This window comes from Cyprinodon variegatus, unplaced genomic scaffold, assembly GCF_000732505.1.
Source record: "Cyprinodon variegatus isolate N-32 unplaced genomic scaffold, C_variegatus-1.0 Scaffold94, whole genome shotgun sequence".
Taxonomy (NCBI): domain Eukaryota; kingdom Metazoa; phylum Chordata; class Actinopteri; order Cyprinodontiformes; family Cyprinodontidae; genus Cyprinodon; species Cyprinodon variegatus.
The window spans coordinates 396179-416036 of record NW_015150547.1 but is presented as its reverse complement, the minus strand read 5'-3'; the positions used below and the strand labels follow the sequence as shown (position 1 = coordinate 416036).

The window sequence follows — 19858 nt, the reverse complement described above, 5'->3', positions numbered from 1 at the left end:
ATATACAGAGGGGGACACAGTAACAGTCAGATCCCAGGATGGGTTGAGTTGTGAAGCTGAGAAGCTTATTGGAGAAAGCTTTCAGCTCAAGGACAAACCACTGGAACAAGAACGATGGAGTGTAACAACAGCTAACTTGTCAAATAGATGGAACCTTAAGATATCTGCCTGCTTGAAGATGATTTCTAACACATCTCTGCTGGTAGTAGAGTCTTAGCTGCAGGTAGCCTGGTGTCAGTTGAACTTAACCTTAAATCACTACGCCATTATACGTTTGGTCTTCTCTAAAGATTCAGTTAGAAATCACCTGCTGTCTGAAGAGTCCGGTTGGACTGCATTCAGCAGGCAAAAGATCCTTAAGCCGCCTACAACTAATGTGTTGTACAGACTCAGACAGTCACAAGAACACTCAATGCTAAGTTAGTACGCGCTACCATGTCGCTTAGAGACTTTCCATCTCTAACCGAGGAACATGACCCTGTTAATCTCTATGCGAAGGCATGTGCACACAAACACACACAGTACATGTACATAGAACAAACATAATCAATAGAAAACGACCTTACCCCCAATCAATTATTGCCCCTTTTCACTGTACATCCCAGCAATGATTTTAAGGTTTTTGTGCAGCAGAGCATTGTTCCTTCTTCGAAGGTTTGTGCTATAAATATATGTATATATCTATTATCAGACTGTGCGTCTGTCTTGACCTTGGATCTGCCAGAAAATCCACATTAGCGTTTAATGCCTCATTAAGGCTCCTCGTCTCGGGCTGCCTGGATTGATCTGTGCGCCATCACTGCAGGCGTACCAGGGCTGTGATCACAAGACATTACCCTCAGCCGCTTTCTGATGGTCGGGTGTTCACTGGACTTCTTGCAATGACCTTTAGCTATCCTAATTGTATAAGGCTTGATTAACAAAAGCCCAAATCCTCTGGGTAAAGGTTGCACATGAGCTGGAGTCGTTGCCCAAATCAAGTGTTTCTGAACAAGTCTAAACATGTAACTAATTTAGGACACAGAGAAAACAACTTCTGATTGGCCAGACTTAAAATCCCCTTCTACGTTTCACTATTAGAGCAGCACAGGTATACAAGAGAAGGTTATAAAATAACCAGGAAAAGTAAAAGAATTCTATACAGAGAAATGTGGACAAATAAAGTATGCTGTATCAGAAGGGAGCTTCTAAACAGGCCAAAAGTGGGAAAAGGACAGTTAATGAGGTTTTACAATATCTCACAGGGAAAACGAAAAGGAAAAACAATGTGTACAGCATGTCCCCAAATAGCAAAGTTAGTATGAGAGGTCTGTTTACATCCAAATGCAATAGCTGGGTCTGGCTCAGTGCTTTCATCGGTTAGTTCCAGTGCAGTAACACAATGGCACCTGGCAACACAGTTGTGACATCAGGTACCAAAAGATAATTTATACACATCCACACAGAGTTCACACTCTAAAGAGCTACGTCCATCTACAGTCAAACAGGCATACTTGAAAATCATTGTTTAACGCATTTAAGACAAAAAAAAATGTTGATGCAGCTTGCAGAAATGTATAAAAATAAAAGCAAACATCTGCACACACTCAAACCACTAATATCAAGTCATGAACGACAAGCAATCAGGAACCAATCGGAACAAAATGCTAGGATCATCTACGCAGAAACACACCCTTGGCAATAGTTCACATTGAGTAAAGTGCCAGCAAATGGTCGAATCAGAGAAAGGGATGTTTGCCCTCCAAGTTTGATTCACATGTTGGATGCGGAGAGATGCAGGTTAGTCTTCATAAAGGTTATTAACACGAGAATTGGCTCAGGAGAAGGTGAAGAACTTCCATATAGCTGTCAGTCTCTTCAATGTCAGCATAGGCTGGGATTGCCATTTGAAGAGGCCAAAGATAAGTTGCGTTGAACTGATGAGGAGCCTCTGACTCTCCAGGTTTGCACTCATGGGTTAAAGACAGACTAATCTGTAAGCCACATGGAGAATAGAAGGTGAAGTAACAATAAATTGACATCAGTATTTCATCTTCTCCTAATCCTCTGGTCTGGTCCTTCCATTCCCTCGACATTCTTTCTTCGTCCTGCACTGGATTTGGTTATATACTTGTGTTTGCTGACAGCTCTTTCTTTTCGATCTCTTTCTCTTGCCTCTTTTCTCTCAGCTTTGCTGCTATGGTTACAACATCATCTCTACATGAAGTGCATCTGTAGAAGGCAAAGAAGAGAAATGAGAGTAATTCAGTCCAACAAAACAACTCATCATGCATTCAGGCAACTCGTGATAGTGTAAACACATTCCTTGCTGCAGTGCCAGGAAAACAGCTTTTTGACCCATGTTTCCAATCGTTTTAAAACGCAGTTCCTCAGAAATTGAAGCAGTCTTACGATTTAATCCTTTATCGCTCCAAACATCCAACCTATTTGTTTGTGATCACCAGTCTTACATTTTTCCAGTGTTCTTGGAGGAATACAAAGGAAGTTTGTCTTTGGTGAGTGGTTCTAATGTACGTTAATCCTAAATGAAATAAAATCATGGCATTTACAAAACTTTAATTTTGAAATATACATTCATATAGCAATTATTATTTTAGAACTCCAACAAGTAACAAACTAAAAGGCTCAACATTACTAAGGGCTCTCCTACCCATGTGAAAGTTTCCATAAGATACACATATAAGTCTGTTTTGTTTAAATTTTCCTTTGCTGGAAGCATCAAGGATTACCACTCCTTTTTGATGTCTGTGTCGAAAGTTGTGATAATCTACACATTGGAAGACCTAATTTGTGAGCTGTTGACTACAAACTTTACTATTTGTAGTAATCTGTAAATCTTTTATCTGTCATTACCAATCCTGTATCATAACCCCACTAATATATATATACATATATATATATATATATATATGTATATATATATGTATGTATATTAGGGATGGAACGGTTTATGAAAACCGTCTGTCTTTGTTTGATTCGCGTGTGTTGCGTTCAGTGATGGGAGTAATGGCGTTGAAAGTAACGCTGTTACTAATGCCGCTACCTTTTTTTAATAACGAGTAATCAAAATTATTACTCTTACCCTAACTATAACGCAGTTACAATTGCCGACATCCTGTTACTGCACCGTTACTCAGGTCGCACAATTAACCTTTTTTCATGATAGGACTCGTGCGCGCGTCATGAGAGAGGGGAGGATGGAGGGTGAGGAGGACTCCAGCGGCAGTGTTTTCCAGATGGAAATACCGTTGTTACGTCGAGCTGCGTTTCCCCATCAGATACGGTTTCCCCTGCATCTCCTCACAGCGCGGCGGCACGATTCACCGCGCAAGCGGCAGGAAATGCGCCTGCTTGCTAAATGCGCGTAACAGCCGCCCTGTGCTCGCGCCACAGGGGAACTACGGAGAGCGTGAACAATCATTAGCCTATATGGAGAAAGGGAGAAATCTGGATGGATGGATGATGGATTGATGGATGGATAAATGATGGATGATGGATGGATGGAATAAATAGATAGATAGATATAGATAGATGTTGCAGTATCTATAACAACCCAAACACAGGATTTCAGAATTAGACATCCCCAGTTATTAATTTCATACACTTGCAAAAGTAACGCAATAGTTACTTTTACTAGTAACTAGTTACTTTTATTGTGGAGTAACTCAGTTACTAACTCAGTTACTTTTTGGGAGAAGTAACTAGTAACTATAACTAATTACTTTTTCAAAGTAACGTGCCCAACACTGGTTGCGTTCGGTTCATGCGCTGCTCCTTTTTCTCATAGGCGAAGCGTTTACACTCCAGAGCAGAAAGTGGCGGTACTGCGACCAAAGCCAACCACCAGTAGTAAACAAGAAGAAGAAGAAGCGAAGCAGCGTAGCCGGGTGTAGCAGGGAAAAATCAGTTGTTGTGGAGAATTGTATGGGTATGGCGAGTGGGAAAGAACAGGAGTTGGAAGACGCGCCAGCAGCACTTTATAGGTCTGCTGTATGGGACCACTTTGCATTTAGAGTGACCTACGATGACGGCGGAAAGAAAGTGCAACAGTGTGCAAGCATTGTGCAACACGTTTTGTTTCTGCTAACAGCAACACGACCAACATGTCAGGCTAACAATCTACATATACAGAAACGAAACGAAAACCGTGACCACGAAACCGTGAACCGAACCATGGATTTTGTGAACCGTTCCACCCCTTATATATATATATATATATCCATATCCTAACTTTCCTGTATAATCTGTATATAGCTTCCATATATATTTATTTTATTGCCCCTTGCAATTACTCTCTATTTATATATACCATTTGCAGGCTTGATTATTTACATGTGTACAGAGACTATGCATACATAGTCTCTGTACACATGTTTACACATGTAAATAAATATTTTTATCCTGTATAGCACTTCTGGATAGATGCAAATTACATTTCGTTGCTCTGTACTTGTGACAGTGTAATGACAATAAAGTTGAATTCTATTCAATTCTATTATATTAGGAAACGCAAGGTTTGGACAACAGACGGCATTCTTGAGGCCAAGTCTTTTCTCAATATTTTTTTCTCTGTAATCTTGTGTTTTTGTAAGTTAGTAGGTGGTGGAGTAAGTTAAACTGGCATAAACCTAAAGGCAAATGTATGTGTCTGAATTACCTGTGTACCAGGGATGGGTCCAAAAGGATTGGTGGGTCTCAGGACAGGCTGGTTGTACATGACAGGCTGTGGGGGTAACATTTGAACGCCCCCCATTTGATGACTCATCTGAGGGGGGAGCTGGGCAAAGCACAGGTGAGAACAGGATGAGCGTATTTTAAAATGTATTTTATAAATGTGTTTCTGGGGGTTTAACAAAGTCATGCTTTACCATTCCATACACAGGCACTTGGGGTGTCGTCATAGGAAAAGCCACTGGTGCTGGAGCCTGTACAGAGAAAAAAAAAACTAAAGGTCAATGAATCTTATTATGATACTCCTATATTAATACTTTTACAATGCAAGTGCAATATACAGTGCATATTAAATAAATAATAAACTGCTCCAGTGAGGATTGTTTTAAATATTAAAAGCACATTTTGTAGTTAACTTTTAAGCTGTTATTCAAAATACTTCTCATGAAGCACACATTTCTGTATTGAATATGTTTTTGTTTTTCCTGCGTAATATTCTTATTTTAAATGTCTACGTCAGCTGTATTAAAGGGATTTTCATCATAATAAACCTAAATAAAGGCATTAAACTGTCATTCATTACAATGTGTTGGCTTATAACAATATAAACAAAGTTAATGAAATGAATGGCTTTTTGAATTCTATTAAAAAAATGTTCATAGGTTTGTAAAAAGTATAGTAAACATAAATTTCCTTTTACCAAGACATCAGGAAAAAGTACATTTAATAAAGTTACCTTTAAGTTGACAGCAACAATATGCCACATGAGTTAAAAGAACAGTTAAAAAAAAAGGTTAATAGAAGAATTAATTAAACTTACATATCCCGTATAGATCATCCCATTCTGTAGAGAATTAGAGATAAAAGAAAAGAGAAAACTGTCAATTCTGGTCCTCATACTTTAGGTTTAAATTGCACCATCTTTTAAAATGGCCAAAAGTGCAGCAACCGAACCTTTGTCCATTCATCATGATATAATCAGTTCCGCTTTGTATTCAAGTCTTGCCTCTGGCTTTCTGAACCATTTCCTTACAAAATGAGCAGTTAAAGTAAAGAGCCCATTTGGTCCAAAAATTATGAGGATGAAACCAGACTAAATGGAAGAGACAGGGAGATAATCACAGTGAAGCACAAAGGGCAAATAGGGATAAATGATGGTGTCTTTGATGGTTCAAGGCTCTGTCAAGAAGTCATTTTTGCTATTTATATAATTTTAAGAGAAAACGGTTATAAGCTCTCAAGTACTCAAATGATTGGGACTGTTCTGGATGCATCATCAATCTACAAAAATAGCAACATAAATAGACTCACAATACAATGAAATTAATTATATTTTCCAAGAAATACCATATCCTTACAGTATTCTTTTTATCTTATAATCTTAGAAAAAAGCCATCATTAACCAGAAATATTGCGCTTGTGGATACTTTCTCCCACATTCGCATTTTGACTCTCACAACCTACAGTTTTTGTAACCCCTGAAAATAATGATTTTAAAAGAGTAAAAGTAAAGAAATTTGCAACTTAAGTAGGAGACTTCCAACATGGGGAGTTCTCAAGAGAACAGGGGGGCTCTGATTGGTCAGGACAGAAAGTACAGTGAGGCCATAAAAGTATTTATTCAGCCACTGCAGCAAGTTCTCCTACTTAGAATAATGAGAGACGTCTGTAATTTTCATCATAGGTACACTTCAACTATGAGAGATAAAATGAAAATAAAAAAAAATTAAATCCAGGAAATCACATTGTAGGATTTTAAAAAAAATTATTTGTAAATTAAATTAGATGTAAATTTTTTTCTCATAATTACAAGATATGATCTCGTAATAACGAGATCTTTTCTATGTATTTGGTTATGATTACTTGAGTCAGTAATGAAGCATGTCTCAGAAAACTGGTCTTCATGATTTCTTCTTAAAAATATCTGCATCTGTTCCACTGATACGCATCCTGATACGCGTTGGAGCCACACTCCTGTTTTTCACTTCATCAACAAAGTACCCAGCTTTAACCCTGGGATTACTACATGTGGAGTAAGCATGTAGCCTTATGACCATACGTGGAAATCCCTCAACAGCTCCATTAAATACAGATGCCGTATGGTTTTAGTTTTTCATATGAATCGACATGCCACATAAAGTTAGAACCTGGTCGTTTTAAACGATTCTGAAGCCTCAGCTGTACTCCTTGCACATTTAGGATTTTGAGATCGGCAGACAGTTCTTTTGGACATCACCAAGCCAGCTGGAATGCATTTCAGATGCATTCATTTACAGCCGTAAAGCATCCTTTGCTGGTTTAATTGCTCCTGCAGGAACAGCGCGACTTTCAGCAAGTCAGAGTAGAGTGGGCTTTTTTACCTAAACAATTCTAAAGACTTATTGCACAATGCTGACAAACTAAAACTAATTCCATCCACATTGAGGAAACTCAGTATTTCCCAGTGTTGCATACCTAAAAGGAAATAAAATCAGATTAAATCCGATAACTTACTCATTGTTCACGTTTCATGTAGCTTAGCTCGGCAATGAATGTCCTTCATCATCTCCTAAATATAACATATTATCTTGTAATTATGAGAGAAGATCTCATAATATTGAGATCAGGTTTTAATAATTAGGAGATCTGTATCTTTTTTCTTTGGTGAATGCAATACGCTTCCGTACTGGGAGCCTGAGTGAGGACTTTAGAAGTGGGGTTATGTGCTCTATTTTCTTAGTTTTGGTGAGAACACAGGCAGCAGCATTTTGGACCAGAAACTGTTGTCTGACTGATTTTTTAGGCAAACCTATGGACACTCTTGCAATAATACATTTTACTTAATATTGACACAAATACATTTTTCAAGGCCCTTCTGATACATTAAACCTGGACATGTTCTTTAGTTTGTAGAAGGACAACTTTTTTTGCTGTCTTTATGATCCGAGGACATCATTACACATTTGGAGTCTGATTGGTGGTTTCTATCTGTATACACTGAAGCTGTGCATTAAATGTTTGATCCAAATACATTATGTTAGTTTTGCCTTGATTGAGCAGATAAACATTTTGGCAAATTATTGCATTGATTTCTTTAAGCACCTGGCAAATGATGTCACTTCAACATGCTGAGAGTTATGTAGTTAATGAAACACGTAATTAGATATGTACTGTTTTAAATAGAAAACTTAAACTGCAGTGGCCACATTTGAACCCATAGAAGGCAGGACTAAGATAATGTTAGGCCAAATATTGCAGAAGTAGGAGGTGGAGCTTAATGTTACCATCTGAGGGACCGCCATGGGTGCAGGTGCCATGTGATGGGCAGCATGAGTCCAGTTGGTGTTGGTACACATAGTCTTTGACTGCCAGCCGCTCCCTCCTGTGGGTTTCTTCTCCACTATCTGGTTCCACTGGAACTCTGGCCTGATGCACACATACGGAAACACACAGAGAACAGGGCCACACGTACAAGTGCATTTTATTACATCACATCATCAAGAAGTTAATTAATTTTACACGAAAAGTAATACATTTCAAGGATTAATGATGATTACTGGTTAGAGATAATGCAAAAGTAAAAAATAAGGGTGGTTAGATACAGATGTGTAACGCTGTGACCTAAACTAGTGGAATCCATAGTTCAGAATGGAGCAAAGAGCCACAACTGCAGACGAGGTGAAGGCCACTATTAGAGCAAAATGCCCATCCTTAAACCTTCTGCAATGACTCAGGCTAATCGCCTCCATGCTGCAGCAAACCGATGTAGTTATCCAGCCAAATGGAGCCAAGTCCAAGCACTGTACATATACTAGTGTGTATGAATTATGCTTTATGAACAATGTTACAGTCTTGTGTAGAATTTAAATATCTTGAGAAATATATATTGGGTTTCACTTAGCTTTAAGCTTTATTTATTAAGTTTGAAAGACATAAACACTTGAAATGTATTATGCTATGTTATGAATTAATAAAATATTAGTCTTTTTCAAATTTTTAAAATGCCATTCTAATTTGTTCAGATGCACCAAAGTCCCGTATCACAGACAGAAAGGACAAGTTTATTTTTAAGCTGAGCTTACTCACTTTTTGGCTGGTGTGCCCCCAAACTGCAGGTCTAAGAGAAGAAACAGAAATTAAATTTCTCAGATGGTAAAAGTGAAGATGAAAACATGGCATCAAGGAGTGATTTAACTTACTCCCGACCAAGTTTGCTAGTGAAGAATCCAAATCATTGGGCAGCATTTTACCAGAGTGTAATGGAGCTCCAGGGCTGTGAATCTGAGTAAGTGGGGAAGGCTTTAGCAGGTCTCCTGATAAAAAGAAATAAATTAAAGGATAGAAGAGAGCAAACAGGTACAGGACACAGTGCAAATACAAAATAAATGTGCAGCCTATCTAGTTCTTACTGTTTGTCTGTGAGCATATGGGAATCCCAAAGGTATGAATAATCATTACTATAATTTCATTGTGCAGGGTTGTGAACACAATAATTAGATTAGTTTCATTGCTAACATCAAGGAAAAAAAAATAGCAACAAGCGCATAGCATCCAAGAACACAGATGAGTGCAGAAGACTGATAAAGTTTGGGATTTTAAGCTCAGGCATCAATGTGTAACATAATGTTCACCAAAGGGAAAAGCAAGGATAGCAGCCTCTAGCTTGAAATTAGGTTCTAAAAGGTTTTCTGGGGAAGAGGAGGAATTCAGGTCAAGAGAAATGCTGGAGAGCAATAGCTTGGAGATCTAGCAAACAGCCAGCCTATGGAGGTATGTGAGGAGCTACTTTACAAAACCAGCCTGCCACCAGTTCAGCAACGCCTCTAACCAAAAAACATGATTTGAAAAAGGAATCTGCAAAAATCGATCTAGAAAACATTCTTACATTAAGGATATTTATCCTTAATTTAAGCTAATGGAATGAGTACTTATAAAATAATTAGATAATATGCATTTGAAATAGGACAAAGCAATTGTTTTTTCTTATTTTTAACGTAAATTGTCTTATTCCATTGGCAAAGTCCCTCATTTACCTCCTCAATTCAAGACAAAATTAGCTTATTTTCTGAAAAAAAATAAAATAATAATATTTAGACTTCAATTTTTGCAGTGTAGAATTCTGCCATTGTTTAAATGTTTTCCCAGGATTGTTTCTTTGATGTGCGCACTCATATAGCAGTGATTTCCTTCCAACATGTGTGCTCAGAATAAGCAACCTTTAGGTTAGGACGTCATACAAAGGTCCTTTAACCATCAGAAACATCCTCTTATCAGATGGTGTTGTTTTGTGCCATTCAAAACCTTAAAGTGTGCCTTAATATGAATATTATATAGCCTTCTCATTTCACTTTATGGTAATACTAATGCTACACATGGGATGCATGATAGGGAAGTTAACGTACTGATATACAGTCAGTTAGCACATATTTCTTTTTTTCGATATTTAAAGATGTTACGGCTTTTACCTGGCCTATAACAGAATGCTTTGCTAATTATTTGCCAGTGTATGTGTAGCGTTATAAGCGGTCCCACCTCCCCATGCATTGCTGTTGTTGGGCACAGTGTGTGTGGTCTGGATGGGGGTGAAGCTGGGCTGCAGGGCGAACAACTCGCCGCTCAGGTTTGGCACACTAAAAGTACAAAAACAAAAAAAGGTGAAGATTTATATCTTAAGCTTTTAATGTAATTGACGATAGAGATTTGGGATTCTGAATTACGGTAAGAGAATAAGATGAAGCTGGACTCACTGGTTATTGATGGATACGCTGGGTGAGCTTGAGAAGAGATCTGTGGCCCCTCCGCTGCTGTTGGCACTGCCCACCGACTGGGTGCTGGGCGAAACAGTAGGCGTCTGAATGTCGATCACTTTGTGACCGTCCTCCTGCAACAGAAAATTATACATTTTTCCCCTTTTTGTCAAGCTGGTAAAACATTTAACAATTATTTAAAAAAAAATAAGGACCTCAAGGCATTTAAAGGAAGAAACTGCTTGCAACACAGACTTATTTACACTCCCTTCATTTCTATTCACTGTGCATTTCTCTACACTATGGGCTGGCAGCCAGACAGGCAGTTTATTTCATTGCACTGCAGAATTAATGTACAAGCCTATTCAGCTCTAACAACAGTAGGGAGCACAAAGAGACTTGATATATAGATTTCTTCACAGTTCACTCACATTTGAGCGCATTTCTTTCCAAAAATACCAACAAAATCTTGGCTCACAATCACATTGTGCTGTAGCCATGCATCACCCATTTTAGCTGCCTAAATGTATCAGCAAAATGGATATTTGAGTTTAGAGGTGGAAGTAAATGTCTCGCCTTATGTTGCTGCAGCCGGTTGTCCTCCGTCTTGTCATCCATGCGGCTGAGAGAGATGCCAGCACTGGAGAGGGACGACACTGTGCTCGACAAGGTGCTGGATCTGGAAGTTAGAAGTATCGTCTCTTTATTGAAAAGAAAAACCTGCTTAAACCTTTGGTATTGCCTTGATATTTTCACAAAGGGTCGCATTAAACTGCTTTAAAAAGATTCTAATTTTGCAGCAGAGTGCAATTTTTTTAACCATTTATAGTTAAAAGATAGATTTATACATCAGCCAGTTGATGAGGCCAATAAATGTACAATATCATTGTGAAAACGAACATCAGCAGTTATTTCACTGCATCAGCTGCTGATTATCTGAGATGACTCAGAAACCGTTGATGAGCGTAATGGATTGCCATCAGACTGTGGCATCAGCCATTATCAATCACTAAAACAGACACATTTTTCCAGCGGCTGCACAATTCAGGGCTTTTCCTTTTTTATGGATCTGGTTCAGTATGATACGAGATAATAGCTGTTGTGCCATATAGCTTAACGCCAGACGTTTTACAGAATGAATTTTATTCTGATGATCCTTTTTTTTTTTTTTTTAAATGAAAGAATCGAAGGGTTCACAGATAAATTTCCCTTTTGTCTGATGGTTCATCACTAGAAACTCTCCAGGGATATGGTTCTGTTGGTTCCAGATCAAATGAATGCAGTAGAAGACAAAATGTATTGTTTTATTTCCCTATGAATATAATTGAAAAATATTTTAAAATTAAACATAACCATCATAAAAGTAATTAAATTAGAACAATGTGAATTATTTAAAAAAAGTAACTCAGGATAAGCCGGTTCTACATGGAAAATGAATGGGATAAAAACTATTAAAAAATGACCATTTTAGGGTTTGAACCATATGTTATTTTCCATCAATGCTGTCGCTACTGTTTGGATATTTGCTTTATAATGATAGGATGAAAATAATTCAGCTGCTTGTAATATTTAAAGGTTTTAAATAAATATTTGCTTTTTTTTTTATTAACGTGTTTCCTCTGACTTGAAAGCTAAGGTCCATGACTTTAATATGATTAAATCTGTAAAAAGAGCTTAAGATTAGGGAGATGGTAAAAAAGCTATTCAACTTCTAATAATTTAAGTACAATCTCCAAAGATACATTTTTTAAAATGCCAGTGGGAACATGCTGGATTATGTTGAGGCCTAGGTGTCAATTTAAATTGTAGTTGACAGTAAAGAAATTGATTGATTGAATTGCTCTAAAGCCTATAAAGGATTTCCCATTACTTTCTAAGCTATATATATATATATATATGGTCTGTTTTTAACAAAGTGTCATTAAAACATACTTAATTGTTTTTTTTTTTTTATTGCTTCTTCTTTTACTTTTCTTTATTTTCTTTTAAGAGATATATCTCAGATGACCACTTTTCTCACATAAACTTCTCTATTAAATGCAGATATTTGAAAATCAAAGATTACCAGGGGTTTGTGAATTCAGTTCTCAGGTGCATGTGTCTTTAAAAGTTTCTATTTCTCCTACAAAGATCAGGTTATTGGCTAAGGTCTTCCATGTTTCTCTGCTCGCTCTGGTTCATTTGGATCCTTAAGTCTCTTATCCCTTTCCAAAATAATAGACATCACTGACTTTATTTTAATTCAATTCAAATTCAGTTTGTGGTCATGGCTGATTCTAGACAGGGGTCTTTGTAGAATTGGTCCCGGCCCCCGTTATGGCTTTTGTACTAAAAACAACACTGCACCAATTTAAATATATAAGTAAGTAAACTGAAATAAATGTATTTTGCCCTTGTGCATTAAGGTAAGCAGTTTGCTAATGAAAAAAAGATGATTTACTTTTAAAATAAGAAGAAAAAAAACTCAATTAACCTACCGGTATGTCAAATAAGTTAATGATTTCTAATTATGTAATTATCTTATTTTTTTAGAGCACAAATACTCATTCTACCTGCTCAAATTAAGGGTAAATACACTGGTGGAAGAAATGTTTCTTTTGTAGACTAGTTTTTGCAACGTAATACTGAATCAATTTCTTAAGATAATTTTATGCTGACAGAGAAGACCATAACTAACCCTTGGACCAATTTCATATTTTCCTTTTCAGTCTATGTTAACATTTATTTTTAAAACTGCAGTTGGCTTCAAGCTTATGTGGTATTAAGTTCAGTTCAGATTACAGTTTTTATGTTAGATCAAGATGTAACCGTGGCTTTGTTGTAGACTGAATATATTAAATAATGCACTCTTGCCTTGTTTGTTTGCTTTTTTTCAGCTTGTTATTCTTTTGTCTTTGTAACCATTAAATAAAAACTGCCCCCCTCTAAATGTCATCTAGAGCCCACCTTGGAGTGTGGTACTTGTTCTAAAGGTATAGTGGAGGATTTTCGTGAATTTTTGAATAGACCAGTCCTCTCCACTTAAAAAAAAATGCAAATGCACAACCTTGTACCTGCTGCTGAGAGGGAACGCCTATAAAATGCGTGCAAGAGCATGCACAAGCCCATTTCTCCTTGTGCACGCTCTGTTTAAAGTTTCTGTTTGCATCACTCATACAAGCCTACTTTCTAAAAGAAGATTTGCAATTTTTCCACTATTTCAGACTCACCACTGGTAAGTGAAAATGGGGATGAGCATGAAGGACGACCTAACTTAACATATCACCAGAAAGATTGACAATTAGCAGAACCACTTATTTAGATGATCCACCCGAAAAAACATTCTTCACTATACCTTTAAATCTTTTAAATAGATTAAATAATACTACTTATAATTCAGCGATGGTATCAAAGTGTTACTTTATTGTATATCTTGTAACATGTCCATTGGTTTTGCTGTTCTTTTACATCTCTTTGCAGGTGATGAGGCAGACTAAAGTTTAATTTTTTTTATCTCCTCTTTCTTTGATCTTTTCTCCTTTTTTATCTGTTTTTCCTTTCCTGTTCTATTTAAATTGCAGTGTCAATATAATCTGTAATATTTCCCTGCATGAATTATAATAAAGCTATTTATTCATTTATTTATAATTTATCAAACCTGGGCACGGCCAGTGGAACTGAAATAAGCTTTCAAATGAATTTGGTTAAATCCAATATATTTCTGATTTAATAAATTCCGATTGATAATTTTTTTAGGTTGGTTAGGAAAGTTTGTTTTTCTTTAGCATATAAAACCCTCTGAAAGAAGCTGTTTGCTCCTGATAGATTTTTGTTGCAGGGATAGTTACAGAAATCCTGTTGATGGCAGCAATATTAGCCTGACAGGATACTTATAGTATTAGTGGTGATAGTAAGTTTAAGACTGCAGTAGTATAATAAATTATATATTTAAAGCTAGACAAAAACAAAGTGATTGTTGCAGTTGGTTGATTTATAATCCATTTGATCATACCTGCTGGCAGTAGACAGGTCTTTGAGCTTCCTGCCTTCCAGGGAAGCAAGATGCTGCTCCAAAGCCTCCAGGAGGGAGCTGGGAGCCTGAGAAGGGAGCGAGTGATATATGAAATCGAAGAGAAACCATTAGAATCTAAGTCAGGAAGACAAAATGAGGTAAAAAGCTCTCTTTTACCCCCCCGCCGCCTCTTCAGATGTATCTCACATAGACATAAAAAGCAGCAGCGACACTAAGAAACCAATCTCAGATTAAACATTTTACTCTACGGCAGCATGTTTGTTCTGCTTTTGCAGTTTGTTTCATCAGGTTTGGTTGACCGACATGCAAACATTGGCTGTTGGATCATGCAAGCGAGTCTGCAGCAGAACTGACAGACCAGGACAGAGCAGAGCGTCACTGCTGTAGGGTTTCAGAGAAGAAACTCAACAGACTAATCTCTGAACCATCTAATGAGCCCATGCAGAGGCCAGCAGTCCAAATACGCCCTTGTAAGCACGCACATACTTACAGCAGTGTACATCTAAAGCAAATCACCACCCAAAAGAGTTAACTCATGGATTCCACTTCCAGGCCATTGCCTTATGAATGATATCCCAATTAGATTCTGAGACTTGTTACCAATCAAAAAAATAATCAGAGCAAAGAGAAATGACTGGAAACCAAGAAAGTTAACTCATTAAATGTAAAGATCTGTTGAAAAACCAGGTATACACATTTAGCAGCTGGAAACTGCTTCACCGGAAAGCAAATAAGGTGATGAATGGGTTTATTTGGGACACATGTGATACTGTAGCTTTCACCCAGAGCTTTACATTTCCGCATCAGAGAAACACAGCGCAGACACAACAGGCAAAGAAAAGTCTTCTCATATACTTAATTCAAAGGGGGAAAGAGAGTAAAATGCGAATTCTGCATATCCTTCGTCAGAGAAATCTAGAATATGCTAAAAGTTTAAAAACAAAACAGACATAACTACAGCTCAGTAAACGGCATAGCCCACTATGTTGTTGAATAAGGGCATATAAGGTCTTCATAAGCACTGCAAGTCATTAGTTTGTACATTGACCCCTTTCAGTTAATTTACTTGCTTTTGTCCAAATATAATCAACCACAATCACATTCGTATCCACTGTAGAGGGGAAACAGTATAAATGTCGTCCATGGGTTATGCAGTACTTATGATGGCATTGTGTGCTCCTATCCAAGTCATATTTGCAGAAACCTAATTAATCAAAAACCATTCGCTGCTCTCCCCACAGCTAAGGAAAAGGGACAGAATTATTTTTTGGGAACAAAATGTTCTGATTGTTGCTTTTATTGGGGAAAAAAAGGTTGAATACAGTTAACTTGCTTGTATCGTGAGCTTTCTGTAAACAGAGGTCTTTGGTTTATTTTTTTTTTTTTACATAAAAAAGGTCTAATTAAAAAAATGTTAAGGACTTCTTGTGAAATATTCCTGCTTTTTCAACTTTGTTATGCTTAAACACCACAAACTTCAACCACTTTCCATTGGTATTCTATGTAACAGACAAACACAAAGGATTTGGAGTTTGCATATGTATGTTTTTTTCTTTTTACAAACAAAAATCTGGGAAATTATATTTACAATATCTTTCCTGCCAATTCAGACTGGCTAGAGAGACCATTTGTAAACATCAATTCTAAAGTCTTTCTACATATGAAACGTAATTCTGGACTGACAGTATATGATATTAGCCGCTCCATTGGGAGACTGCTTAGCATCTTATTTTGTTGGAAGGGGACCTTCTGCTCCAATCTCAACTGTCTTGCAACCTCTAACAGCTTTTCTTCAGGATTTCCAGTATTTAACCTAATAAATTGTTCAATCGATGCAGAACAACCTCTTCGTGGTGGTCGGTTTGTTCAGGGGGACATACAGTGGTAGTTTTCCTCCACATATTATTTCTTGGAAACCAAAAAGTTTAGCTTGGGTTTCATCTTAGCAGAACATCTTCTTACACATCTACACTTTGAAAAAAAAAAATGGGGTTTCATATTCCTGATCGTTTTCTTGTCAAGAACCTGTTAAATGAAGTGGAGAACCTAGAAGATTCCCACATGTGACATATCTTCTTTATCCAAAAGGGCATCTATCATGTAAAATAACTTCTTTGAACTTTTAATAATTTTCAAATGATCTTATTTTGTTATTCCTCATTAAAACCATGCCCAAAGTGTTTTTTTTCCTGCTTGATTTATGCATGTCTGAGTAATCATGAATGTTGCTCACTAAGCAGTAGCCTCTCCTTGTCTGATCATCTGATCCACCTGCTCCTGCTTCTGTCTAAACTCAGACTGTTCAAACTTGATCCCAGCCATCAGTGCCAGATTATTCTTGAGCCTGTGGTGTAGAGAGGTTTCGAGGGTTACTTTTTGTTGCTGTATTCGGACTTTCGAGCCTGTCTGATCTGTTTGCCCGACCCGTCTTCAGACTCCTGTTGGATTCTTCTTTGGACTGAACCTGCATCTGCCTCTTGACTTCGCCCTGTGGATTATCCTGCCTTCCTTTGTCTGCTCAGATCCGATCTCTTGTCAGCTCTGCAGCCTTCCAGGCTTCCGTGTTTGGAACTCTCTGACAGAGACCGCTGCATCTTGTCAACCAACCGCCTGGAATCATCCTCTTTTTCTGGGCACGGACTGAACTGTCAAACAAGGTTAGTGACTCACATGTTCATAATCATCCTATGTCACATTATGGTCACTAACCTGTGTTTCTCTCCCATAGACTTGCTGTTATAGAGGCCGTACCCGCTGATACCATGGACCCACAGCCCGCGTTTTTAAATAAATGTTTTAAATTATTCCACGGTCTGTCCTGCCTGAATTCTGGGTCGTCTGTTCTGAAACGTTACTATAACAGTGCTGCTGCAGCTCTAGGGCAACATTACACACAGGGAGAGGTAGAGAATGAGGCAAGTGTCATTCTTTTGAGTTTGAAGAAAACAGCTACTTCATAAAAAGTGGAATACAAAAAGGACATATTTCATCATATTTGTCTGCAGTTAACTTAAAAGAAAGCATGATATATAGGACCTTAAAGAAAATAAATTGAGTGTAGATCTATTAGATGGTTAGTATCTCTGCTTTAAACTTCTTAACAACCTTATCTCTGACCTGATTCCTTTCTCCCTTCTTTAGGTTTTTTTGTTCAAACACCACTATATATATATATATATAGTTTTTGCTTTGTGTTGGTTTGTCACATAAGATCACAATGAAATGCATCAAAGTTTGCTGTTTTAACATGATAAGATGTCAATCTGTTCAAGAAGTCCCAACGCCTCTGTGAGGCATTCTACATTCCTGTTATGTCCGTCTAAAGTAAATCTTCAAACAATGCTAAGAAAAAGAAAAAAGTTGTTACCCAGCTGATTAAATTCTTTAGCAAGAACCTTACCTTTGAGCAAAATTTGTTCTGCAATGATTCAGATAAAAAAAGGCATGAAATCCCTCAGATAAAAATTGCAGAAATAAAATATTGCTTCAAACCCATTTTTCAGGTTTCTGTTTATTGTTTCCTCTCTATTCTAGACTCAAACAGAAAGAGAAGCAAAACAAAGAATTCAGGGAGAGTGAAGAAGAGAGGAAGAAGACGGGGCAGCTGCAGTGTGGGGAGGTCTGTAGGGTGAGTAGGGAACGGGAGCTTAAAGAATGAAGCATTATGAGACTGACTGGACGGATTCATAAACTAGTTGACTGGCTGGTTGATTGACTGATTGAGATGAGATGTAGACTGACCTGTGTGAGATCGGGGCTGTCGCCCTGATCTATCCCAACTCGCTGTGTCACAAAAAAGGGAGGGGAAAGGGGAGGGAGGAGGGAGGCAAAATGAAAATAAACCAAATGTTGTACTGAAACAAGAAATAAACCAAAAAAAAGAAACCCAAGAGACCACAGAGTTGGAAAAACGAAAAGGGAAAGAGGCACGTGAAGGAGGAAGAGGAGGAGGAGGAGGGAGAAAGAAGAATCAAACCCAAGCATCCATTACTTCATGCAGTGGCTGGAAAAGAAAACAAACAGAAGACAACAGAGGAGGAGGGGAGGAGGGCACATGCACGCACATACAAACACCTATATATACATATAGTTTACATATATACAGAGTACATGTGCACGCACACACACACTGAAATCTGGAGACTGGTTGGAAATGAATGCGGAGCAGATCGACTGACTGAACGGGCGAGGTGGAGAGAGAGAGGGAGGACAACAGGTCAAAACATCCAAAAAGGAAGACACTCAACTAATGTTGACTTTGAACAGAAGGAGGAGGGGAGGGACACAGATGACACACAAAACAGACAAACACATTTGTTAGACAGATAAAATGAATGGGTCCTTAAAGTCAACGTTAGTTCGCTTGTTTTCTTTCTTTCTTTTTACTGTGGATCAAGCGGCTGCACCCCAAACCTTCTTCCAAATGGGAACGAAATCAAGCAGTGTGAAAGCCTTTGAAGATGACGCATGGCGAAGTGCTACGCAGTCTGCAGAGGATAAAACTATTTATATTCACTGTGAAGTCTGGCAGAAGCTGCTCACTGGATAAAAGCCATCAAATACAAATTATATATCTTTTTTTTTAACTAGCAGGAGGAATAAGGGACAGAGATAGTGATAGAAAAGAGCTTGCTTGGGCATGCAGTGCAGGCATGTGAGCAGGCAGCACACGAGAGGTCCCTCAGTTGGAAGGCTGTACATGAAAGCCCTCTGAGAGACTAAGACTGAATCAATAATGGCTGTCTGGTAGAAATCTCAGGGGCAACGGAGAAACTGTGAGAAACAGGAGAATTTCCAGATACAAAAAGAGATTTGAAACAAAATGAGTAAGAGGAGCCCCTAAGATGCTGATCTGCAGTCCAGTTGCGTAGATATCGACCACAGGTCAGAATCTTGTGGGTGACAGAAATCTGGAGCAAATCTCAACAGTTTGAAGTTTCTGTGTTTGTGTGAATACAGTAATTCATTTTTAGTCATGGATTTATGCAAGTCCAGATTAGTGGAGGCTGCTGAGGTTTGCTCCAACCCGATATTCCCATCGTCTCCAGGTTAGCAGGCAACGGAGTAAACAAACAATACCTCTGCCACTTTGAGAAACTCAGATAGTTTAGTCATTCTGTTCAGGAAGGTCTTGTAGATCTCCAACGCTTCTTTGCACTGATTCTTCTTCATGTCAAAGTATTTCTCTGTCGGAAGAAAAAAACAAAACAAGCTACAATACATTCTTTTGAAATGGTCTGTCGGTTTTTAACAGTAACAGTAACTGTGAAGTTAAAGGAAAAGTATTCATGGTTTTTAAACCATTTGCACAAAAAGAAATAGGAAAAGTGTGGTGTATATTGATACTCAGTCCCTTTGAGTCAATACCCCTATTGTTGCAATGAGAACTTCTAAATGTTGTGGGTACAGGGCCGCTGGAAGTACTTTTGAACAGGGGGTGCTGTGAATC

The 19858-nt window shown here is 37.9% G+C and overlaps 1 protein-coding gene across 3 annotated transcripts in view; it reads right to left on the bottom strand.

Moving 5' to 3' along the window:
* Positions 1-1248: 1248 nt before the first annotated feature.
* LOC107084214 (phosphatidylinositol-binding clathrin assembly protein-like) overlaps positions 1249-19858 on the bottom strand; it is a 48145-nt gene continuing 29535 nt past the window's right edge. The window contains exons 7-20 of one of the 3 annotated variants that reach the window (XM_015373938.1): positions 19489-19595; positions 18657-18665; positions 18151-18192; positions 14389-14474; positions 10974-11076; positions 10398-10531; positions 10183-10280; positions 8850-8963; positions 8737-8767; positions 7935-8076; positions 5492-5515; positions 4869-4925; positions 4658-4777; positions 1249-2211 (exon numbers count right to left, since the gene is read on the bottom strand). In XM_015373938.1, the coding sequence (XP_015229424.1) occupies positions 2197-2211; positions 4658-4777; positions 4869-4925; positions 5492-5515; positions 7935-8076; positions 8737-8767; positions 8850-8963; positions 10183-10280; positions 10398-10531; positions 10974-11076; positions 14389-14474; positions 18151-18192; positions 18657-18665; positions 19489-19595 (1082 nt within the window). In that variant the 3' untranslated portion in view covers positions 1249-2196. The remainder of the gene's footprint in view (positions 2212-4657; positions 4778-4868; positions 4926-5491; positions 5516-7934; positions 8077-8736; positions 8768-8849; positions 8964-10182; positions 10281-10397; positions 10532-10973; positions 11077-14388; positions 14475-18150; positions 18193-18656; positions 18666-19488; positions 19596-19858) is intronic. The other 2 variants (XM_015373939.1, XM_015373940.1) reach the window with 2 other exon arrangements.